Here is a 26,079-nt window from a genome sequence, read left to right on the forward strand (position 1 = left end):
GGAGCCAGAGATGATGACCATCTTGTTCGCTTGGAGAGCAGTACGCACACCCCCTACCTGGCGCGCCATTGTCGACGAAATATGGTCGGCAGTCTACCTAGGGGTATGCCCAAGATAGTAGATTATCGGCAGACAGATGCGCAAGCAACAAACAAGATGGTTACGCAAGACAAACACAAGGTTTTATCCAGGTTCGGCCGCCGTAAAGGCGTAATACCTACGTCATGCGTCTGATTGTATTGCTGTATGTCAATGAGAGATATTTTTTAGAGGGGTCCCCTACCCGCCTTATATAGTCCGGGGGGCAGGGTTACAGATCTAGAAACTAATCCTAGCCAGTTACAATTGCCATAGGTGGCCGGATAAGGATTCCTATTCTAACCGACCAGGATCTTGCTTAATCTCCAAATCTGCCTTGATTCCTTGCGCGGGACTCCGAACAGGTTGGCTGAGCCGTGCGTCGTCTTCTAGTGGACCGGACCCCCTGATCCGGGCCGGCCCAAGCCTAGCCGTAAGGGTATAGGGGTTAATACCCCCACACTGAGCCTCGACGAATACAGGGGAAAATGGGTGCGCGAATTCATTTCTTTATTCTAACGCTCAATTCTGCATAATTTCTAATCATTTTGCATTTTTGCCGCAGTCATCGTCACATGATGGCCAGCCTTGCTCCCAGTTCAAGGCATGGGTTCTGTCCAAAAAGGGCAAGGCGACGGCAAACATCGACTTCAACCCAGAGGACCCGCTCGAGGCGTACAGCGATCCCAGCATCCACAGCCGCGTCACTGAGTACACAGCGATGGCAAGGGTGGTTCATGGGTCAAAGTTCGATCTGAGCACCCAGGATCTTGATGGAGAAATCATGATGAGGGTGGGAGGAGGCAAGAAGCAAGGGCGATACTGGATTGGCGACAGTACAATCGACATGGCCTCTACTCCCACTCTCTCCTAGTCCGAGCAAGGAGCACGAGCTCGAGCCTGGCGATACGCCCACGACCAACCACTACACAGTTCCAGATGGAGTCTCTTCAGGTTATTTCTGTTTTATTCATCGTTTGTTGATTGTTACGTACTTTAGCTTTGCATTGTAACATTGAGATGAAATATTATAGGCCCGGGTGGAAGCAGAAATGAAGCAACGGGAGGAGATGGAGGCGAGGATGGAGGAGATGATTCAACAAAGGGTGGCGGCCGAGCGGCAGAACATGGAGGAAGAACAACGGCTGACGATGGAGCATATGATTCAGCAGAGGATAGAGGCCGAGTGGCAGAGGATAGAGGAAGAAAATCGGTTGAGGATAGACCAAATGTTCCAATACATGCAGAATTTTGCATCGAGTATGGGTCAAGCTTTGCCACCGCCACCGATGCTATTCCCTCCACCTCAGCCACCCACAACTACTGTGAGTCACTTGACACCTTATACCGGATCAGTTTTTACCATATGCCTTTCTCACTGGACCAAGCAATTCATGAACTCATTACACAGTACTCATCAGGTAGTTGGTTTGTTCTACTTACGCACCATATAAAAAGTTAGTTAAGTATAATCAGACAAGAATTTTGGGGTACCAAAATGTAAACTGAGCCAATTAAGTATAACTAAATTTCCTAGAATCACATCTGCAAAAAGTTGCAGTTTAGTATGGCACCACTTGGAAAAATAAAAATTGTAAGAAACGTATAGCTATATTTTACCTTCCCAATGTCACTAGCCACACAAATTTCTTGCTCGTTTCTACGTCCTTCAGCAAACATGCAGAGATCAAGCATGCCACGAGAACCATTATCAAATTCTACTATCACATATGCATTATCAATAATATCTGGTACCTGCATTAGGAGATAATCAACTTTTAGTCACTACTAGGAATGTTTAAAGGCTGCCTTCAGCTTGTGCCTATGTACTGTTATCGTTAGGAGTCCCAACTGCAATATTGCTCAAATGCTAGAGCAGTGAATCTAAATATGAAACTCAGGCTTTCACTGTTACATTGATTGCTAGTCTTTGAGTGGGAAGAGGAAGCAGAAACAGAACATCTTTATTGAAAATGGCATGGCCGCATGGGCATGAGCACAGAGCTATGCATGCACAGAGTTTGCATCCAATGAAATATTTTAATCAAACAGTGAGACAACCAGACCTTTCCATCATACACTTCATCCTTACGGTTAACATCGATGGCTCCAGAAGCCATCACACGAACTGGATTTGCAGCTGCAAACAGTCTCATCAAATCAAAGAAGTGGCAGCACTTCTCTACTAGAGTTCCCCCACTGTTACAATTGAATCTATTCCAGTTGTTCACCTGCAAGTTGTAGCACTTACAAACAATAAGAAATGAGCTTGTATGTATTACAAGTAAACACAGCTACCAGTACCTTAACAAGGAAAGGAAAACGGTGTTCGCGTATTGCCACCATTCTGACTTGTCCTAGTGTACCGCTCTTAACGATGTCTATCAGCTTAGCAACTGGTGGCATATACCTGTATTCTATTCCAACTTGCACAAGTATGTCTGGTCTGTGTTTAGCAGCTTCAATCACCTGTGGAAACATAGAAGTCAACAGAGATTCAAAGAATGTGAATTTCAAAATAAAACAGAGGACAGGTCACGTTATCTAAAGTTGGTAACATGGGTACTTTTTTTCCCGAAAAGCAACCTGCAATAGCTGGACATGTTTTCGAACAGGAAAACATCCATGTAGCTGGTTACATGGAACTTAGCAACATAGATATTAAGACACAAAAACTGAATGTCTGTGTCATGTAGAGTGAACAGTGAAGCTAAAACTCAATGAAAACAGTTTTCTTCGACAACTTCCATAGTAGTTTAGATCTTGTAGAATCTTTTGTTTTTTTTGCAATGTAACAAAAATGATCAACATGTATCACGTGAATAATGAATTAAGTGCAATCTTCATGTATCAAGGAACCTTAGATATTAAGTGCATCACATATAAATATCAATCTTGTCTCACACATGCAATCTCTTCTCTTTTGTGCAGAATCAATCGGCGGCATCAAATAATCAGCCTCAAGTTCCAAGGGCCTCCGCAGTGATTGCATTTGCATTTGTGGCTTATTGTGACTTAGTTGTGACTTGTGATGATGGTTTATTATGCCTGTGATGATGGTTTATTGTGAATTGTGATGATGGTTTATTATGCCTGTGACATATAATTATGCCTGTGATGATGGTTTATTGTGATTTGTGATGGTTTATTGTGAATTGAGAGGGGTCTATTATACGTGACAGATTAGTAAAAAGGGGAGGGGTATTGGTCGCTTTGCCGAGTGTAACATTCGGCAAAGAGAGGAGTTGCCGAGTGTCAAGCCAAAACACTCGGCAAAGAGGCTATTTTCTGTTATTCTGGGAACCTTCTTTGCCAAGTGTTTTTGTTTTGCCGAGTGTATTCTAATGGACACTCGGCAAAGTGACCATAAAATCTGGCCGTTGCGCGCTTGTTTGCCGAGTGTTTTGGGCGTGACACTGGGCAAAGTGTTTAAACTTTGCCGAGTGTTGTGGCCTTGACACTCGGCAATTGCGCGCTTGTTTGCCGAGTGTTTTGGGCGTGACACTCGGCAAAGTTGAGAAACTTTGCCAAGTGTTTTGGGTTTGACACTCGGCAAAGTTTAGAAACTTTGCCGAGTGTTTTGGTCTTAACACTTGCCGAGTGTTTTTCCGTCGTGCACTCGGCAAAAGAGCCGTCACGGTGCCATCCTGTTAGCCTTTTTTGCCGAGAGTTTATTTTTGCCGAGTGTTTATTGACACTCGGCAAACGATTTGCCGAGTGCGCGATAAAAAACACTCGGTAAATAGCTGTTTGCCGACACTATAGATGCCGTGTGTTCTATGCCGATTGTTACACTCGGCAAAGCCTTTGCCGAGTGTTTTTGGGTCTTTGCCGAGTGACTGTATCCCGTAGTGCATGTTATTTCACAGTGAGTTAAGTGACAAATACTAATCTGACGGACAAATATGGCTAATATATATTATTTATATATTTTTATATGTTCTTTCTCATATGTCTCGTACTTTGCAAATGGAAATCATTACATCTTGCATCTGTATGAAAACAACTTCAATTTAAATCATATGCTACCTATTTCATCACTTTGCCACACCTCAATTTAATTCTCTCCCGGTCCCTGCCCTGAGGTTCATAAGATATGCCTTTAATTTGTCATAGTCGCATGACTACTTATTATTTGACAATTGTATTATAGAAATATATATTCGAGCTTTGGCATGCGACAAGGACAGGGACAGTGACAGGAAAAGTCATAAATTGAGTTGTCCTCGGTGTGACAGGTTCGAATATCATTTTGTGCGCCCCACCTCGATGAGGCATGTCGAAAATACACGATTGATCCATTTATCATCAGTCCATGTGCCTATATAAAGCTCGATCGCCACAATCAACCACTCCTTATCCAGCCAACGCTAAAAATAGAAGACTATACCAGTTGATAGGGGAAACATACATCCCTAGGAGCAACCGAGCAAGCTAGAAATGAGGTGCAGTGTTAATCCATGCAAAGTTCCACCCCAATGCAAAAACCTTTTAGAAATGGGATGCACTAGGAACCCGAGCTGTAGAATCTGCGGAATTGGACGCTGCTGCACAAAGCCATCTGGTTCGGTCCGCTTCGGATCGACGTAACGATGGTTCTGCATCGTCACAGTTAAGGATGGCAACGGGGATGTACTCGTCGGGTATCGTCGGAACGTTCTCTTCCCCGCTATGGAGAATTCATCCCGTCCCCATCCTCGTTAACTGTCTCGGGTATAGATTCTTGCCCATCCCCGTACCCGTCGGGTATCGGTCGGGTAACAGATACCCGACGGGTACTGCATACCCGATAAACAAGGACACTTGGGGTCGCAGCTTTGCAATCGGAGACGTTTCTTCTTCACCTGGGTATAAGTGTCGGAGTCTCGGAGATGCCGAGAAGAAGGAGCGAGGTTGCGAGGAGGACGAGCAAAGGTGGCAAAGAGACCAAACTGAGGAAGCGAGGGGCACGAGCGCTCGTGAGGCAGGCGTGCTTGTGCTGATGGCGGAGATGGTGAGGAAAAATTAAACTAGGGTTTCGATTGTTCAGATTTGGACCAAAATACCTATGTTGAGCTTCTTTGGGCCTAATACTCGCATGACAGCTCAAATAGTCGGGTTCCCCAACGGGTAACGGGGACGGGTAAATAGGGAACGTTCCCGTACCCGCTATACCCGTCGGGGATGGATTCTTGCCTATTTAGATGCCCGCGGGTAAAGATATTATCACATCCCCGTCCCCTAATAGATCAAATACCCGTCGGGTATCGAGTATCGGGGCCCGTTGCCATCTTTAGTCACAGTTCTAGTTGAACACACACACCCCAAAGCAAAAAAAAAAGAAGTACCAGATGAGCAGTTGAGCGTGCTGAAATTCTCAGATAGGTTTTAGTGGCACTAACTAAAATTTGTCATTTTAGACTTTTCTTCGAGTGAATAATTTTTTTTACTTAAATTATGTTTCTTCGACTCTATTGCAATCTAATTTTTGTGTCTAACATGAAAAGTGCATATGTTGTTGTTGTTAGATAATCTTGGCTCGTTTGGCTCCTAATCACCTGTGGCCGGCCTTAGCTAATTAAACCGGGAGCTTCTTTGATGTTCATGCAGTGGTTCTCCTTTGTTTCCTTGATTTTTTGCTGAGTTGTAGTGGCCATAGCGTGTGGAATGTTCCAAACTCATGGGATGGTGTGGCTGTTGAAGGGCCTCGCGTGCGTGGGCGCTATGGTGTTCAAAGCCACGATCTTGTATAGTTTCTATTTAAAACAATATAGAGTAATTAAGAGAAAACTCTGCGGTTGTTGCAGCACTAAAATCCGCTTGTGTTTGCATATGTGTGTTGTGTACATTATAGGCTGATCACCATTGACTCCGGGCCTCTGGCGACAGGTGCCGGCAGTGGAGACGTCATATATGTGCCCTGCCATGCGAGGTCATCACCATGGCTTGGCCATGTTATTTGCCATCGCAATCGCAACCCTGCCGACCATGTTATTTGCTTGGATATCCACGCCCGTGCTCCTCTACAAACTCTAGATGAACCATAGGTGTGCTGGTTGGAGGATGGTGAAGCATTGAACTCAGAGCATGATTACAATCCGTGCCTTCAGATACTTCACGTTACAACACACATATATATCAGAAACAGAACAGAAACCATATTGTACACAACACAGGCTTCAGTTCATTTGCTACATGGAAATTGGAGTCTACAGACATGTGGCTCTACATGGAAATTTTGGTTTAGCATTAGTCCCTACAACGTGTCTACTTGATGCTTCATTACTCTTTCTCCTGTTTTAGCATCGGTAAAAAGCAACATTGTGGATAGTCTTATGTGATGCAGGGCCGGATCCAGTATCATGTTGGATTTCAAGTAAGCCCCCCATGTTATTTATCTGTTAGATTATTTGATAGTTGCTATTTATATGTCAACATATTTCTTGGGAGTAAACTTGTTAGATTTTTAATTGTTGAATGTAAAATCATCCCGATCTCATTCTCCCAACCTTATCTCCTTCGCCACGGACTCAACCTCTAACCCCACCTCCTCTGCCTCTAGCCCCGGAGCCACCCCCACCTCCTCCCGTCCTTCCGACTCCAAACTCTAGCCTCCATCTCTAGCCTCAGTAGCGCACCCCACCTCCTCTGACTCGAGACTCCGGGCATGGCTGGCAAGCTAGAGGATCACACTTTTCAACCACCAAAATAGAGCTCATTCTTTTCTTTTGGTGTTGCTTGCCATCACAGTGAAGTACTAGCATCAAGGCAAGTTGCTCAATAGATTAAGGGCAAGTCGCAAGTCACTCAATAGTAATTTTTTTTTGATGAAGGAAGAGTTTATTGAAAAATCTAAGAATAATACATCGAGTTGATACAAAGTCTTGAAAGACACTTCCGGTCTCTGGCTAACAACTTGAAATATTGTGATGATTTTGATTTCTTCTGCTCGAGCCAGAAGGATGTAACAGATCAACTTGAACTATTTATTATTCATGTGAGAAGACTTGAGGAATTTAGAGTTTGTCGTGATCTTGCAAGCCTGGCAGCAAAAAATGGTCGAACTTGACATACACATTTTATTCCCATTGGTTTATTGTGTAGTTGAGTTGGCATTGCTATTATGGGTGGGAACAACATAGGTTGGAAAGGCCTTTTGCCAATGAAGATTATCAAAACTGAATTATGCAACAAGTTGTTCGATGTTTGGCTTAATGAATTAATGGTTTGCTACATTCAGAGAGAGATTTTCAGAGGAATTAATCTTGAGAAAATTAAGAAAGTATTTCAAAAAAAGAAAGATAGGAAAGTGCAATTACCTAGGTGTCCTAGACCCAATTGAAGCTTTATTGTCGCTTGCTTTGTCTCTTTATTTCACTCGCATATTTTCAGTATTCTATCCTTAATTTTTTATTTCTTATATAAATATATTATGTATATAATATTTATATGTTCTTGCTTATATGTTTTGTACTCGGCGAATGGAAATCGTTACATCTTGCATGTATATAAATACAACTTCAATTTAAATTCTATGCTACCTACATTACCTATTTTGACACTTCACCACCCCTCAACTTAATTCATTCCCTGCTCCTGCCCCAACTTGTATGGATATGCCTTTGTCATAGTTGTGTGATTACATATTATTTGACCATTGTACAGAAATATATATATATTCGTGCTTTGGCATGCGACAAGCTAAGGACAGAAAAAGACATAAATTGAGTTGTCCTCGGTGTGAGATTCGATTTTTATTTTGTGCGCACCACCTTGATGAGTTGTTGAGCCATTTATCAATCGAGTGGTTGGGCCATTGAGTTATCAGTCCATGCGCCTGTAAAGCTCGATTGCCACTAGCTACTTATCCAGCCAACGTTAAAATAGAAGACTATACCAGTTGATAGGGGAAAAACATGGATTCCTAGCTGGAGCAAGCTAGAATTGAGGTGCAGGGTAATCCATGCAAAGTTCCACCCAAAAAACCTTTTAGAAATGGGATGCACAAGGAATCCGAGCTGTACAATTAGATGAATTGAACGCTGCTGGAAAGCCCCACCGAGTGCGGTCCACTTCGGATAGACGTAAGGATATGGTTTTTCCTCTTCACAATTTTAGTTGAACACTCACACCCAAAGCAAAAAAAGTACCATAGTAGTAGTTGACGGTGCTGAAATTCTCAGATAGGTACTAGTGACACAAACTAAAATTTGTCATTTTAGACTTCTCTTTGTGTGACTCCATAGAAGATAATTTGACTTGAATTATGTTCCTTTGACTCTATTGCAATCTGACTATCGTACCCAATATGAAAAATGCATATGTGTTGTTGTTAGATAATCCTAGCTCGGTTTGCCTCCTTCCTGATCATCTATTTTGGGTTAAGACAATAACTTGTGCCTGTTCATAGTTAAATCGGGAGCATCTTTGTAAAGCCAGACGCATACAAATGTTCATACAGTGGCTCTGCTTTGCTTCCTTGTTCTTTTGTCGAGTCGTAGTAGCCATGGCGTGCGTGGGCGTTGTGGTGTTCAAAGCCACGATCTTGTATAGTTTCTATTTATAGAGTCGAGAAAACTCTGCTGTTGTTGCAGCACCAAAATCCACTTGTGTTCGTGTGTGTATTCCTGTGTATATTAGGGTGATCATCGACGACTCCGGCAACGGGCGCCAGTGGGGGAGACATCATATGTGCCCTGCCGCGTGCGAGGTCATCATATCACCATGGCTTGGTCAGGTTACTTGCCATCGCAATCGCAACCCTGCTGACCAGCAGCGACGCAGACAGCGAGCCATCGCTGCTTGCCTGGATATCCACGTCCATGCTCCTCTACAAACTCTAGAACCATAGGTGTGCTCTGGTTGGAAGATGGTGAAGCACTGAATTCAGAGTGTGATTACAATGGGTAAAATCAGAAGGGAAAGTACCTTGAAATGCCAATAATACTATTCAACCATCGTAATGGAGCTCGTTCTTATCTCTTTTGTGTTGTCTGCTGTCACAATGAAGTATTAGCATCAGGGCGAGTCACTCAATAGATTTTTTTTTTTTATAACGAAGAGTTAGTTAAAAATTCTAAGGATAACATATCGATTTGATACAATGTCTTGGAAGGCACTCCCGGCCTCTGGTTAACAACTTGACATATTTTGATGATTTCTTCTGTTCCGATCAGAAAGATATAATAGATCAACTTGAACTATTTACTAATCATGCGAGAAGACTTGAGGAATTTAGAGTTTGTCATGATCTTGCAAGCCTAGCAGCAAAATGGTCGAGCTTGACAGACATAATATATTCTCATTAGTTTATCGTCTACTTAAGTTGGCGTTGCTATTACCGATGGCAACAACATCGGTTCAAGGGCCTTTCGGCAATGAAGATTATCAAAACTGAATTATGCAACAAGTTCGATGCTTGGTTTAATGACTTTATGGTGTGCTACATTTAGAGAGAGATATTCACAGAAATTAATCTTGAGAAAATTTTAAATGTATTTCAAAAAAAGAAAGATAGGAAAGTGCAATTACCTCCTAGATGTAACTGAAGCTTCATTGTCACTCGCTTTCTTGATGGTTCACTTGCATGTTTTCAGTATATTATATCCTTAATGTTAGATTTCTTCTGTAAATATATTACTTATATAATATTTATATGTTCTTGCTTATATGTTTCATACGCGCAAATGGAAACCATTACATCTTGAATGTATATAAAAACAACTTCAATTTTAAATCCTATGCGACCTACATAACCTATTTTGACACTTCACCACACCTCAACTTAATTCATGCCCTGCCTCTGCCCCAAAGGTGAATGTATATGCCTTTGTCATAGTTGTGTGATTACATATTATTTGACCATTGTATAGGAATATATATTCGAGCTTTGGCAAGCCACAATGACAAGAAGTCATAAACTGAGTTGTCCTCAGTGTGAGAGATTCTAATATTATTTTGTGTGCCACACCTTGATGAGTTGTGGGGGATGATATACACGGTAGATCCATTTATCAGTCCATGTGCTATAACACCCTAAAATTTGCATGATGACCTTTTCTAGCTTGTTAGAGGTTACCTTTATTGGCATAAGAATGGCTTGCCGAATCGGATATAGTGCGGCCTCTGTCCCCATGTGTATAGGTTGCGCGTGATTGTGCCATCGGGAAGTGGGATCTACATCTGTTTACCGAGTGAATTTAATGGGCATAACTTGTTAGACGAACATTTGAAAGACTTTATAGTGAACCATGCCGACCTTCCTTGGAAGTGGACCAAGAGAGTAGCTACCTCGGGCAAAAGGGTAAATCATGACTCACAGTGAAAGTGTACAACATCTGCAGAGTGTAGAACTGGTATACCAGCCGTGCTCACGGTCACGAGCGGCCTTGGAACCCTTACGGAATAGATGATGAACACTAATGATAAAGATGCTCATTAATGGTTAATTATTTATGCTATTCATTATTCATGTTTACCTGCTCATGTGTTTACATGGGCTTGTGATAAACTTGTTGCTACTCCTATGCTAAAGTTGTGACAATTAAAAGCTAATCGTAGTTAACTAGTGTCAGACTTTTGAGCCTCATGAACCCCATGTTATATTTGTTGAGTATGACATGTACTTACGCTTGCTTTACTTCTTAAATCTTTGGAAAAATCCCGGATGGGTACCAGATTGCTAGAGTTTAGAGGAATTAGGCTTCTGATCAACTAGTCAGTTGTCCCTGTGAAATTAGAGTCTTTATCCAAAGATCGGAAGTATCTTTCCGCTATTTGTTGTCTAAGGTTATATCCTTTATACTAAGTACGTTATATATTGAGCATTGTCTTTCGATATTACCCTTATTTGTAGTTATATGTGAGATTTGACATGCTGGGCTCACATATGATGTGTTTCTGATTTTGTTCTTAAAATCGAGTGCTACAAAGTGGTATCAGAGCAATGCTGACTGTAGGACGCAAGCCTAGTTGAAACTGATCGTTCTAATATTTAGAAGTTGCTACAAAAACCCTTGCTCTATGAACCTTGATATTTTCTTCTCTACTATATCTCTACCCGTGCTATTTATCTCTACCTTGGTGTTTATTTTAAAATCTTTGTTCTCATCTTCACTCATTGATTTGATATGCTTTTAGAACTGGTCCTCACTATCTTCTTGCGTAATCTGAAGATGAGTTTTAGGATTGTTACCCCTAGTACAATGAGGACGATAGTATCACAAGTTGAGTCAATGATTGAGTTGTGCACCTTTAGTGCTTTGTTGAATTGTCATTATGCTTATGCTTATTTTGCATCTTTGTAATGACTGCAATGATCTTGTTGGGTGTTCCCACAATTTTATTTAGTTTATAGGCCTAAGGTATAAGTATTAATGAAATAAATAGTTGGGTTATGATTTTCTTCTGTTTTCCCTATCATGCCTTTTTGAAGCAGCCTGGACTCTTCGACTTATATCTCTGATTTTGGACAATCATAAATCATGAGAAAATTATGGACAATAGTAGACTTCAATATCTTTCGTTGACAACAAGAATCACCTTTGCTAGCTATATTGGTTATGGAGTTATGAAAATCACAAGACGATATACCTGTGCTATCTAAAGCTGGAGCAATATCTGTTGTGCACTATTTTTGACTACCTAAACTACAGAATTTGGAAAAGTATTCTACAAGTAAGTTGTGGAGAATTTCATTATCTTTCCAATGGTATAAGCTACAACTTCATTGGATTAATGGAATAAGAGTTACAACTGTTTTGCTACACTACTGTTTTTCATCCCGAGGAAAAATCAAGTTGTTTGTTCTTAGATATGCACATGCGCTCCTTGGGATGTCAGAAGGCCATTATGATAGTCATCATACCAAGAAGAAGATGCAAGCTGCCTTTTTGTGTCCCCTAGTTTATTTTTTCTTAAGGGGGGTAGCCAAGTTGAAGAATTTGTGCAGTGAAAGCAAGGTGGGCCCATAACCCATGGGTCCTAGGATCGAAACCTTTGGAGGAGATCAATAAGAGAGATGATCATGTCTATGCAAGCTATCCAACTAAGAGGGGTCTGAATGCTCAAGGTGCCATATGAAGTTCAGTTATGCTCTTTAGCTCTCATTTGGAAGAATCGGTTAATCTGATAAGAAAGGTGGTACCCAGAGGATGTATATCACTTAAGGGCTTCATAAGCCAGAGTAAGTATCATTTACTTGGTTGATAAGTTGTTGGATCATCTACAAGAGCTTATGTATTCATCAAGATTGATCCAATTCAAGTTATCATCAGTTGGGAGTCCAATCTTCAACATACCCAAGACAAGTAGGCATTGATGAAATAGGAATAAGATATATAACCACTATAGTTGGTTTTACAGAGTCTCAGGAAATCCTAACGAAATACTAAGCATGACAAGAAGGTTTGGATTGAAGAGAGTTAATTGGAACCCACTCAAAGATGTGAGAGAAATTCAGAGTTTTTAATAATGATGTTTGGTTAGAGGTTCAAGGGAAGTTTATCCAAGACCATCAAGATATTGATAAAGTTATTGGAGAAGGTTTCAAGTTAGTTGGGATCAAGAAAACCTTATGTAGGTACTTAAAGGAGTCAGAGAAGAGGTTGAAGTAAAACCTATGTATTAGCTTGGCCAGATCAGGACAAGAGTTTTTATATCTACTATGATGCACCCTGTCAAGGTGTGGGATATGTTCATTTGCAGGAAGAAAATAGAGGCTTATGCAAGAAAACATGAGATGGAACATCTGACGTATGGTCTAGAGTTCTCCATTGTGGAGCATGGCATAACAAGTGACATTTAGGTGGATCACAATAATCTAATGGACATCTTCACTAAGATGGTTGTGAGCTTGTGACATCATTGTTGGATTGAAGAAATCAAGGTTTTATGACTTGGAAAAGTGCTATCACTTCGAGAAGCATAGCCATGGCCGATGCCCTTAGCAACGGAGAATTATGCTAAGAAGGTTCGGGTGACACCGAGGATTACGAATTATATTCAAGGTTCGAGCAACTTAACCAGAATCATTAATGTTTTGAAGATTGATAGTAGAATCTCCTTAAGACCAAGAGATTTATTAGGCTCCGTTAGAAGGTGAACATCTAAAGAAAGAGGTGTAATAAGTATGGACTAAAAAGGAAGAAAATGGCCTAGTGATTGAAGTTACCTAGGCATGGTCTGGAGTATTTGTCAGAATATTGGAATCAGTTTGGTAAGTTACTTAGAGTAAGATTAACATGTATGCAAAGTAAAGTGGGATCCTTATAAAAAAGATATAACTACACGATGGAACTACACGAGGAAGTAAAGAAGAATCCAAAGACGGAGTATTCCTATCTCCTAGTCGACGTCTTCTGAATCTTGAGGACGAGATTCATCTTAAGGGGGGTAGAATTGTAACACCCTAAAATTTGCATGATTTTAAAATAGGAGAATTTGATTTTATTATGATTTTTGTGAGTATTTAAATTTAGAAAAATAATAACCTTGTTAAAGTTAAAATCAAATATAAGGTCTACATACATGTTTGTACATTCATGCTGATGCATACTTATTTTTGTGATGCTTGGGTTTGATCAAAATTTACAAAAGGATTTAAATTTGAATTTAAATTGGATTTGAAATTGTGTTTGAGAAAATAGAAAATGAATTCTTTATTTTTCCTCTCCTTCCTCGGTTTTTGGCCTAGGACCCAGTCTTTCTCCGCAGCAGGCAGCCCATTCCCTTCCACGCCGTTCCCCGCTTCCCGCAGGCCCAGCTCCCTCTCGGCTTAGTTGAGCCACGCCGCGTAGGCCGTGTCCCCATCTCCCCTCCTGTGAAGTCGCTGACAAGTGGGGCCGCATGTCAGCCGCATCCTCTCCTTCTTCGCTCCTCGAGTTCGCGTCGGTCACGACCGCCACCGTTGAAGTCCGCTCCACCCACGCCTCGCCGCCTTACCATGCCTCCCAAGCCACCTGCTCTCTTAAATAGCAGCCGCCGACCGAGCTGCCTCTCCCCCATCCCGTTCTAAGCTACAGCCACCTCGCCGAGACACCGCACCACGCAAACCCTAGCATCGCTGCCATCACAGCTAGCTTCGTTGTGCACCACGCCGCCCTCCATTGCTCCGCATCACGGTAAGATACCTAGCCGTGATCTCTGTTCCCTCCTCTACCTCCTGGTGTTTTTCTCGCTTCGAACCGAGGCCCGTAGGTCGTGTTCCTTGTGCGCCGCTCGTCGCCGTCAATGGTGCCGCCGCCAAGCTCGCCGCCGGCCAACCGACATTGGTGTTTCCCCCTCCTTTCTAATCTGGGCCATCCAGATTCAATCCAATGGCCCGAGTTAGACCATACCCCTTCACCTTTCCTTTTTGCCAAAACACCCCTCGGATTTTTAATATAGAACCCGCTGTCCCTGCACTTTTGCTAAAGAGACCCCTGATTTCTAGAATATTATGCCCGCAGTCCTTGGCCCAAATTCAAAATTAGATTTTATTTATTTAAATTTGAAAATCAAGTTCCATCTATTTACAAAATTGTCACTATCTTCATTAGGCCATATCTTCTCCGTTTTAACTCCGATTTGATCCATTCAAGTTGCGTTAGATTCGTAATTGTATAATCTACATGTTTATCTTACTATTAAACATGTTTTCAACTTTTGAAATTCAAGGTTAGATTTAATCTATTATTTTCTTAAAGGAAATCTTGTTTAATTCATAACTTTTTTCGTTATAGCTCCGATGAGAGTGCTTTTCGCATTTGTGTATTCATAGTAACATGTAGAATATTTTTAAAATCTTTTTACTTGCTGTTTATTATGTTTGGTGTACTGTTCTGATTTAGTTCTATTGTTTGCTTTGTGTATGATTGCATGGATGCTTGTGTGGTGCTTTATGATCATGTCCAGTCAGTGAGCTATATGTGGTGAATCAAGAAGCAGATCTTTGAAGGCTTGGACTAGAAGAAGGATCTGAATTTAAGGCAAGTATAGCATGGGATCTTTCTTGTTGTCCTATTTACTTTAATAATTTAATCATATACATGTGTCTACCTTGGCAACCGTAGTAAGTTTCCTAGCTATCTGATATCCTAAATTCCTTGTTACCTAAGGGGTATTGCATTGGGTAGTATGATGCTAGTGCTCAACTAAAGCCATGAACTTGTAACTTGACTAATGGTATATGCAATAAACACTAAAAGATGTTTTTTAGCAACAAAGAACTAGGGGGCTAGGACATTGGGTTGTTTTTATGGTGCTCTAGATTCCTCTCCCTAAGGACTTATCTGTAAGTGATCATCCGGGACTTACAGTACAACTATGAGGGCTATATGACTCTGGCTTTAGGTCAGTATGAGGATCTTTTCTAGCTTGTTAGAGGTTACCTTTATTGGCGTAAGAATGGCTTGCCGAATTGGGTATAGTGCGGCCTCTGTCCCCATGTGTATAGGCTGTGCGTCATTGTGCCATCGGGAAGGGGGGCTCTACATCTGTTTGCTGAGTGAATCTAATGGCCCTAACTTGTTAGACAAACCTTTGAAAGGTTTCATATTGAACCCTACCGACCTTCCTTGGAAGTGAGTCAAGAGATTAGCTACCTCGGGCGAAAGGGTAAATCACGACTCACAGTGAAAATGTACAACCTCTGCAGAGTGTAAAACTGGTATATCAGCCATGCTCATGGTCACGAGAGGTCTTGAAACCCTTACGGAATAGATGATGAACACTAATGATACTGATGATAAAGATGCTCATTAATGGTTAGTTGTTTATGCTATTCATTATTCATGTTTACCTGCTCATGTGTTTACATGGGCTTGTGATAAACTTGTTGCTACTCCTATGCTAAAATTATGACAATTAAAAGCTAATCATAGTTAACTAGTGTCAGCCTTTTGAGCCTCATGAACCCCATGTTATATTTGTTGAGTATGACATGTACTTACGCTTGCTTTACTTTTTAAATCTTTGGAAAAATCCTAGATGGGTACCAGATTGCTAGAGTTAAGAGGAATTAGGCTTGTGATCAACCAGTCAGTTGTCCCTGTGAAATTAGAGTCTTCACCCAAAGATCAGAGTTGTCTTTCCGCTATTTGTTGTCTAAGATTATATCCTTTATACTAAGTACGTTATATATTGAGCATTGTCTTTCGATATTACCCTTATTTGTAGCAATATGTGAGATTTGACTTGCTAGGCTCATATATGGCATGTATCTAGTTTTGTTCTTAAAATCGGATGCTACAAAGTGGTATCAGAGTAATGCTGACTGTAGGACGCAAGCCTAGTTGAAAGTAGTCATTCTAATGTTTAGAAGTTGCTATAAAAACTCTTACTCTATGAACCTTGATATTTTCTTCTCTACTATATCTCTACCGTGGTGTTTATTTTAAAATCTTTGTTCTCATCTTCACTCATTGATTTGATATGCTTTTAGAACTATTCCTCACCACCTTCTTACGTAATCTAAAGATGAGTCTTAGGATTGTTACCCCTAGTACAATGAGGATGATAGTATCGCAAGTCGAGTCAATGATTGAGTTGTGCACCTTTAGTGCTTTGTTGAATTGTTATTATGCTTATGCTTATTTTGCATCTTTATAATGACTGCAATGATCTTGTTGGGTGTTCCCACAATTTCATTTAGTTTATAGGCCTAAGGTATAAGTATTAATGAAATAAATAGTTGGGTTATGGTTTTCTTCTGTTTTCCCTATCATGCCTTTTTGAAGCAGCCTGGACTCTTCGGCTTATATTTCTAATTTTAGACAATCATACATCATGAGAAAATTACGGACAATAGTAGACTTCAATATCTTTCGCTGAGAAAATATCAGACTGTACACATCGGACTCTACAAAAGGGGAAAAATTAGGGTCCAAGTTATCTTAAAGTAGGAATGTTTTCTTCTATTCCGAAGATTGTAATGAGTCGTGCTCGAGTAGGATTCATGTTTAGGCTCTGGGTATAAATATCAAACCCTAGCTATTGTAAAGGACACATAATCAATCAAATACAAGTTACTTACTTTTTTCAGCTCCGGCCACCCCTTAGGAGTAGGAGTAGAGTAGATCTCGGTGAGTTCTTCAGCAAGTACGGCTGCATCGATCCGGTTGACCTCCACTGCTTGTCTGTAAGTACCATCATGGCTTATACTTCTGTTCGTACGGCTGCATCGATTTGGTTGACCTCCACTGCGACTCCAGTATAAGCTAGTTATCGACTCTTGTCTAGTTCAAGTACGGTTGCATCGATCCGGTCGACCTCCACTGCTCGAACTAGATTAAGGTCAAGTTACCGATGTTGCTTATTGCTTCTATTATTTATTTAATTACAGCAATATCACTTCGCCCGATTGGGATTGATCTAGATCGGCCTTATATCTTTTTTAACCCATTGTTTGTTAATCTAAATTTGATCTAATCTGTACTTTAAACGATGAGTTATGTTTTATCGGCTGTTTTATGTCAATCTTGATCGTGCATAGTGTGCGGTTAAGGCATGTCTAATCTTGAGTAGATCTATTGGCTAGTGAAAACCATTCCATGACCTGTTATCATGGCCTGTGTGATTCTGCCTGACACCCCACTGTTAGCACCGTGGAGTGGGGATCGTTATTTGGTAGATCTGTTCCTGAGAGGGCATGACCTTAACTGTGCGCTATGCCTGAATCGACTGTTTTAGCCGATATCAAGTGCTTTCACGAATAGTTCATGTCACGAGACTGGTGAAGTAGAGATAGGTTGAAAGATGTGTTAGCCCCATAATCTTATTATTGTATTATGGCCTGCATGATTCTGCCTCATGCCCCACTAATATTAGTAGTAAGTTAGGGTCATTGAATCTATTGTTGTTTCTATGGCCTGCATGATTCTACCTCATGCCCCACTGATATTAGTAGTAAGTTAGGGTCATCGAATCTATTGTTGTTTCTATGGCCTGCATCATTCTGCCTCATGCCCCACTGGTCATAGTGATAGATAAGGTCTAATATGTTCATTAGATTTATCTTTATTAAATGGTTAAATGACGATTAGCTGTTTCATTTATACAAAAGGGATTCGGTTACTTGCAGTCATTGGCTTAGCATAAACAAATCATTGTTGACATCCTCTTGCCATTGACTAATGTTTGTCTAAATAACGAGATCTATCTTGAGCGATAACTGATTTACTTTCCATGAGCTTTAATTGATTTATGTTTATGAGTATGCTGGAATCGACTATTTAGTCGATTTCCTTCCATATCGGCTCTCAGAGCCACACATTCGGGACTGTCTGGCAACACTAACATATTCTGCTTGAAATTACAGATTAGCTTTCTCTCCTTGTCAATTACAGGGTCAAATTGACTGGCACATCTCGAGAGGAGTACGCATGATCGACCATCCCTGTGCTGATGCTAGGCGGATCTCTAGCTCCATCGAGTGGACCCTTCCGGCTTGCTCGTGTGCCCTCAGGACGAAATTTCATGTCGACACACGTTCTTGGTACGCCTGATGGGACCCCACAATCATCATGGTGGTTCACAACAACAACGACATCCTTATGTTACATTATGAAGATCTACCTGATGGAGATAAAGATGTCATCGGTAAAGCTATTGAAGAATTTCAGAACAAGTGTTTGTTGTCCTACACCAAAATATATGACAATACAATTGTTCAGAAATATCCACTACCAAGAGTTGTATTACAAGGGCAGACAGATACAATTGAAGCCGAAGACAGGCATTTCTTTACGGAAATTGTAAACAAATCTGTTCGTGATGCCATATCAAGCCATAATAAAGCTTTCTTGGACACATTCCACAACACCATGAAAGAGGCGGTTCATAGGTTTCTAGCTGGTCAAGTTGGGCTGGCTTGTTACAACATTCCACATCCGTCGACCTAAGGGACTAATCAAGTCAGTACCAGCCATCAAGAAGCAGCACCAGCTGGTAATGATGATGTCCAGGCAGTTCAGGGTTCATCTGAATGAGCTCAAGGTACTACTACGAATCAGATATAATATAATCCTAGACCATCAGTACAACATGTACAACAGTCAGTGGGGCAAAGTCAGAACTAGGTGATTAATTTTGGCACATCAGGCCACATACCGTCGTCGGCTCAAAAAATAGCACCATCAATTCAAAAGATCCGTAGAGATATAGATCCTCATGTCTACAATCAGAGACTTCAAGCAGCAAACCAGCAAAGGACCTAGCAGATAGAGATTCCACAAGGATATCATTATGGCATATATTATAACACTCTTCACATGATTCCAAATCCAAGGTATCAAGGCACATATGATTTCAATCCATAGATGGGTCAGCAGGTGTAGAGAAATTCAAATTGTGTGCTGATGAGTTGCTGCTAAATGTGACTGAGATAATGAAGAATCAGTTCGGTCTGAAGCCAAAAGGGCTGACCTTTTCGTACAAACGCCCATATCCAGAATGGTATGATTTGGTCGCTCTTCCTGCAAATTATAGGCTTCTAGAGTTTGCTAAGTTCACTGGCAAAGACAGTACAAGCACAATAGAGCATATCAGTTGGTATCTTACATAATTAGGTGAGGCATCAGTTGAGGAGGCCCATCGAGTTTGTTTCTTCTCCCTATCACTGTCAGGACCAGCCTTCACTTGGTTTTTATCGCTGCCAGTCAACTCCATTGTCAATTGGGCTGACCTGGAAAAGAAATTTCATACATATTTTTATACTGGGACTAAAGAAAAGAAGATTACCGATCTGACAACTATAAGGCAGAAGACTAATGAATCAGGCACTGAGTTTCTTTAGAGGTTCCAAGAAACTAGGAACTTATACTTCTCATTAAACTTGGCTGATGATCAACTAGCTGCTTTAGCCTTTCAAGGAATGCTGCCAATGTGGAAAAAAAACTGCTAGGACAAGAATTTGACAACTTGGGTCAATTGGCTCAACGAGTGGTAGCGCTCAATAGCCAATTCTAGAGTATGCGCAGAGATACCCGATTCCAGAAGAGTACCACAATGGCCGAGGCTTATAATCCATACTCAGTCGATGACGGCTATGAAGATGAAGAGGAAGAGATTGCTGTAGCTGAATGGAATTGGGGCAAAAAGATAGTAATGGTGCCAAATCCTTAGGGAAGAGGAGTCAAGGAGAGCTATGACTTTGATGTCACAAAATCAGACAAGCTCTTCGATTTCTTGCTTGAAAAGGGACAGATCAAGTTGCCCGATAATCATGTTATGTTGCCCCCTAATCAGTTAAAGAATAAGAAGTTCTACAAGTTCCATAATGCTACCTCTCATTCCACTAATGAATGTAGAATTTTTCGACAGCATATATAGAGGGCTATTAAGCAAGGAAGGCTCAAATTTCATACGCCTCGGAAAATGAAAGTTGATGATAATCCTTTCCCTGGAGATCAAAACATGATTGATGCTAGGCTGCTCAAAGGGAAGACTAAGGTCCTAACATCAACCAAATCAAGAGAAGCTGGAGCAGTCGATCCCGAGAGGCAAATATCGGCCGATGAATACAGAGAAATTAAAAGACATCGCGATAAGCAAAAGAGCCGATATGAGCAGGGAGAAATGTCAAAAGCAGGGGCGACAAAGTCATGGGTTACATCTCGATTCTGTTGAATAAATGGCAGTAGAGGGAAAAGGATTATCAGCATTGGTTGGAAAAGCAAGAATACTAGCATCAATAGGAAAAAGAGAGGTACGAAAGAAAGCAAACTGAATTGCATTGGAATTGTCCTTTCTTCAGACATTGCTGGAATGAAGGTTTGAAGTTGCCTATGAGGAGTAACTGTCCAGAGTGCAGCGATCAGTATTGGGAGTTTAGGGAATCTCAAGCCAACCGTCGGTCTATCCATGCACAAGATGCATATCACCATAATAACATGGATCAGTGCTTAAAAAATGGAGTGTTCATAATCGGCTGGAAAAAATAGTTGTTGATCAAGATTGGGCTAATTATGAAGAAGAAAGCAACGAGAGAGAATATGTTTGGCAGGAAGGCCAATGGTGTCCAGGAGGTTTAACAAGAAACTAGAAGAGAAGGGTGCAACGCCTAAGGAATAAAGAGTTGGAACATGCTCAGGCATCCACCAAACCTCAAGTATGGCGTGCTAAGAAAACAACCAATAGAAAGCAACCATCGGCTAATATTCAAATGGCTTTTCTATTGCCATCAGAGTTTAGAGCTCTGACAGATCAAAAAGTTTATTTCAATTTTGATGAATCGGAGTATGAGGAGATAGTTGCCAAGTTAACGGTTATATAGCAAGCAATATTTGATAAACCAATCAAGCATCGGCACCTAAATGCTTTATATGTAAAAGGTTTGGTTGATGGGAAGCCGATGAACAAGATGTTGGTGGACGGGGGTGCTTCTATTAATCTCATGCCTTACACCACTTTCCGTAAGTTTGGCAAGGGACCAGGAGATCTGATTGAGACTAACATGATGCTTAAGGACTTTGGGGGTAATGCGTCTAAGACCTTGGGGGCAATAAATGTTGAACTAACAATCGAGAGTAAGACCCTTCTCACCATATTCTTCATCATCGATGAAAAAGGGTCGTACAGTTTGCTCCTTGGTCATGATTGGACTCATGCGAGCTATTGTGTACCATCGACCATGCATCAGTGTTTGATTCAATGGCATGGAGATGATGTCGAACTGGTTCATGCTGATGAGTCTATAAGTATCACAACAACCACTCCAGTCTTTTGGGAGCTAGGAGACTTCGAATACTTTTCTGGCAAGTTATGAGAAGGACGCTTCATTAAAATCCGTAACGAAAGCCAACAGTCGATGCAAGCAATTGACTCTAAGAGTTTGTTTTAGTTAGTCATGGCTTCGCGTCGGTCATTGGAATAAGGAAAAATAAGCATTGGTTCTGAGTATGGATTTAGGCCGACGTGTATGAATAGTAAATGAGATCCTAAGTGCGAGTCAGAATTGATGGATTTCTTAATACAAGTTTTGTTGCACTTGATGAGGTGCTTGCTCTGAATTGATCAATCGTTTAACCTTTGGTTTGAAGAGTTCTGGTGTAGCCTATCGATGGTGATCGACGAAAAATATTTGAAGGGATGTTATCCTACCATTTGATCAATACTTGATAGCCGATTCATTTAATCATCGGCTCTAATAGCCGGTACCAGAAAGGTATCGCCTCTAGTTCAAAAATGAAGAAACTTAAAAGACATAAAGCCGATACGATATGTATCGCCTCTAGGGCGAAGAATAAAACAAAAACATTCACGACATACACAAGGGCATTGCACTGAGACACATTCATGAAAGAACAGGAGTCTTTGCTCATCGGTTTACCCTGAGTACAAACTAATCGAAGACCTTGTTCACTACATCCTGAGCGGATGTAATGTCCACAATGGCCTCTACGGCAACGATGAATTCTTCAAGTAGGTCCTCATGTTCCTCAGGGCCGTCGCCCATCGGAAAGCCAGTCTCCATGGCGTGGAGCTCATATCTGGTCTGGACTTGCATCACGGTTAGCGCCACTGACACACCATGACAAACGCTATGGGAGGCGATCTCTTGAACGTGGGCCGGTATATCTTGAAGGCAAGCATTGATGAGGGAACCCCGAGCGTTGATTGCATCTACGGCCGCGTTCACCGCCAGTTGGAGAGACTCCGACTACACCATCAGGGCTGGTGATCATAGAAAACTATCAAGATAAAGAAAGTGGAAATCAGAATAGAAACATTCATGGAACTCATCTTACCTGCCACCGCGGCGTCAGACTTAGCCAGCCGCACTCGAACGGCACTGGCCTCCTCCTCAGCCACATTAAGGGCCGCTTGGAAGACCCCTAGATAGATCTTAGGCTAGCTGTTTTTCTGAATTGCCTTGGAATAGCGGTCCTCGGCCGCCCTCCATTCTCGGAAGAAGCGTTGAGCATCGTCGCCGTTATACGAGTTAGAAGAATCTAACGACGAAGCCGGTATGGAAGATGCGGCGTCAGAGGGCTTGCCGGCCCGGGGGAGGGGATGAAGACTATCATTTAAGATGAACCTATAGGCGAGTTAGAATAGTTCATCGTCACAAGTGGAAGATGTTGATCTCACCTCATGCGTCGGAGGCGCTGGTTCATCGGCATGTTCTCCTCTAGGACCTCCTCCGCCACGCGCTTGCCACGGTTCTCCTCGCCAGCCATGAAGTTGATCGAATCTATAGGAAGAGAGGAAGGTCACTATAGAGTTCTGTGAGGGCGGAGAAAATCAAAGGAACAGGAATGGTTGTAAGTGCGGATGTGTTCAAGGCCGAAGCCCTCGGCTGGTATTTGAAGCCAAGGAAGGAAGGGGTGGATGCCTCAGGACGTGCAAAAGGCAACCGCAATTAATAGGAGGCGAAGCGTCACCTAGCTAATACCAAAGAGAATACGGCGCCGGATGACTAGGGATAGAAGATCGAAGGGCTCTCTTAATAAAGGTCGTGTTTTTAGACCTAAATGGGATTAAGATCGGGAGTCTGGAATAGGCTATTTTCAAAATCGGCTCTTTAGCCGGAACAAAAGAAAACACAGTGAGAAAATGGAAAGTGTGGTTGTCATTGATTTTACACAAGACATATGTTGATATAGGAATTACAAGTCTAGAACATCCTGGATCACTTTCAACACTTCTATCCAAATAGCATCAGCTTCTGTGATCTGTTGTTTATCATCTTCGGCTGATCCAAGAATGCTCTCAAGGCTACTTCGGATGGCTCTACCTTCTCTGACTTTGGCCAGCAGTTCCCATTTCTTTTGTTGAATGACATCAGGTATTTGAGCCAGGATGGACTTATGATGATCAATGGCAGCTTTCACGTCTCCAAGCTCCTTCTCAAGTTCTGCATGCCTAGCTTCCAGTCGAGATAATTCTAGGTCAACATTGAGGGAGGAGTTCTTCAAGTGATCAATTGACTGTGATAGTTCTTTAGCCTCTTGCCTATTCGAGTTCCCCTTGGCCAAAAGAGTTTCACGATCAAACAGATTCCTCTGAGCCTGTTTCACCTTTAGGACCTGATCTTCAAAAATGGAAAAATGAGACAAGACTCTAGAGAGGGCTGGGGATGGATTACCCTTGATGGCTAAGAAAACTCTATGCATTGGATCAACATCTTAGACTAGATCAGCTATATTCTTTTCAAACATTGGCAGGACATCTCTTAGCTAGTTTATGGTCTCTTCTGGCAAGGTTTCCTTGGAGGAAGTGGTTGATGAACTGATTTCATCTTCATCAAAATACTCCTCAAGATTGAAAGGGTAACTCAGGGCTAGAAGATCGAGTGCCTGTATATAAAGAAATCTTGATTAAGAGGCTTAAATCAGTTTATAATGAATGGATGGCAAAAAAGGATATAGTACCTTCTCTGCAGTAGCCTCTATCTGAAAAGAAGGAATAACTGGTGATGCACCAATAGCATCTAGTTGAATCAGCTCTGAGCTTTCAACATTGGTATCTGTAATGTCAAATTTTAGTTCATAACTATTATAGAAGAATAAAGGGGGGTTTAACTGCCTTACCATTAGTTGCATGCTGAGCTGGGGAACCAACAGGATCACATTCGATGCTGGCAGGATCCTTAAGTGGACTATTAGGCTCCTGCTCTTGCATGGGTGTTTCCTCAGGAAGTATCTAGCATGGTAAAAGTTAGATGAGGAATGGAAGCCGAATAGATCAAAAGTTAAAGAAAATGCTCTGACAAGCATTAAGGATAAAACTCACATTTTCTACTGATATGGAAGCATCGCTTATTTCAACCGAAATCAGCTCCTCTTGAGGATCAGCCGATGGAGGTTCAGTTGGTGCTGAGTCAAATGACTGGGATAGCAGTCCTGCATCTAGAGCAGATTGAGACGCAATGCTTGATAGCTGTGAAAGAATAGGATCAACAATTGAATAACATTTTTAAGAAAAAAGATAAATTGTTTACCTAAGCAGCTGATGGTCTCGTTCTACGGAGTCTCTTCCTAGTAGTAATTTTTTGGGTTGTCCCTTAAGCTGCCTTGCGCTTTGAAGATTGACACGTCACAATAGTGGAGGCAGCATGAGTTTTCATCAACTTATTCAGTGAAGGTGCAGCCGATCACATTCTTGAGATTGGGCATGGTGGCTGATAATCTATAGAATGCCCTTTCCTATCCAAACTTGGAGGATCAAACTCAGTATCCTAAAAGAGTCAGTTAGAACAGTTGGTAGGAAAATTCACCAAGTAATTTCTCTAAAAAGGAAATAAAAGTTACCTCGCTATCAGAAGCAAATTCCCCGTCTAGAGCTATACACAAAGGGTGAACCAGCCCACAGAAGAGGTGGGATCACCATTCTTGCCACCAAGAGTCAAAAAGAGTGGAAGATAAGATAGCCCTGATCCAGTCATGCAAGCGAAGGGAAGGAAGATCTAATCCCAATTGAAAGACTCTGGAGGCTTCCATCACCTCACCGATATCTTCCTATGGCTTTAGTGTGTTCTTGAAGAACAGTTGAGGAGGCAATTGACCAAGGCCAAACTGACAAGCCACAAATGAAGGGTTGTAAAACTCATAAGTTAGAAGGTTGCCTGTGGTGAAGGAACCTATAGCCATTTTGCCACGGTCATAACGAAATTTGGCTAGAAGGACGCAGGGCTTGATAAAAGAATTGAAGATCGCAACCGCCATCTTATCCGAACAGCATGATTCAAATCAGAATTTGATTGGAAAGATCAACTCATTGTTTTCATCCTCATCGTATGGCAGCCAAGTCAAGACTTCTGCATCAAACCCTCTGTAGAACTTTTTGAAGAGATGACCAACATCGAAATCAATTACTATGGCCAATGCAGCCTCGTCGTAGCTCGTGCACTACAGGTTCTTCCTTCTTCACCCTCATATTCGTCATCAAAATTAGAGGAAGGAAAGCTCAGGTTTCTAAGATCAGGCCTTGCAATCTTGTGCATATATAGATTAAGCCACAGTTGTATCAACCACCAAGGGCCACTGATAGTATGCACTGGTTCATTCTTCAGTAATTGAGCAGCCACCTGGTACATCAGATGAT

The 26,079-nt window shown here is 41.6% G+C and overlaps 1 protein-coding gene across 1 annotated transcript; it reads right to left on the reverse strand.

Moving 5' to 3' along the window:
- Positions 1-1,617: 1,617 nt before the first annotated feature.
- Positions 1,618-2,559, reverse strand: LOC136511159 (uncharacterized). Its single transcript, XM_066505342.1, has 4 exons — positions 2,383-2,559; positions 2,145-2,309; positions 1,699-1,833; positions 1,618-1,623 (listed from the first exon to the last, which is right to left on the reverse strand). Exons 1-4 carry the CDS (start codon positions 2,557-2,559, stop codon positions 1,618-1,620), a joined length of 483 nt encoding a protein of 160 aa, XP_066361439.1.
- Positions 2,560-26,079: the final 23,520 nt, after the last annotated feature.

This window comes from Miscanthus floridulus, chromosome 16 (assembly GCF_019320115.1).
Source record: "Miscanthus floridulus cultivar M001 chromosome 16, ASM1932011v1, whole genome shotgun sequence".
In the NCBI taxonomy this organism is placed as follows: Eukaryota; Viridiplantae; Streptophyta; class Magnoliopsida; order Poales; family Poaceae; genus Miscanthus; species Miscanthus floridulus.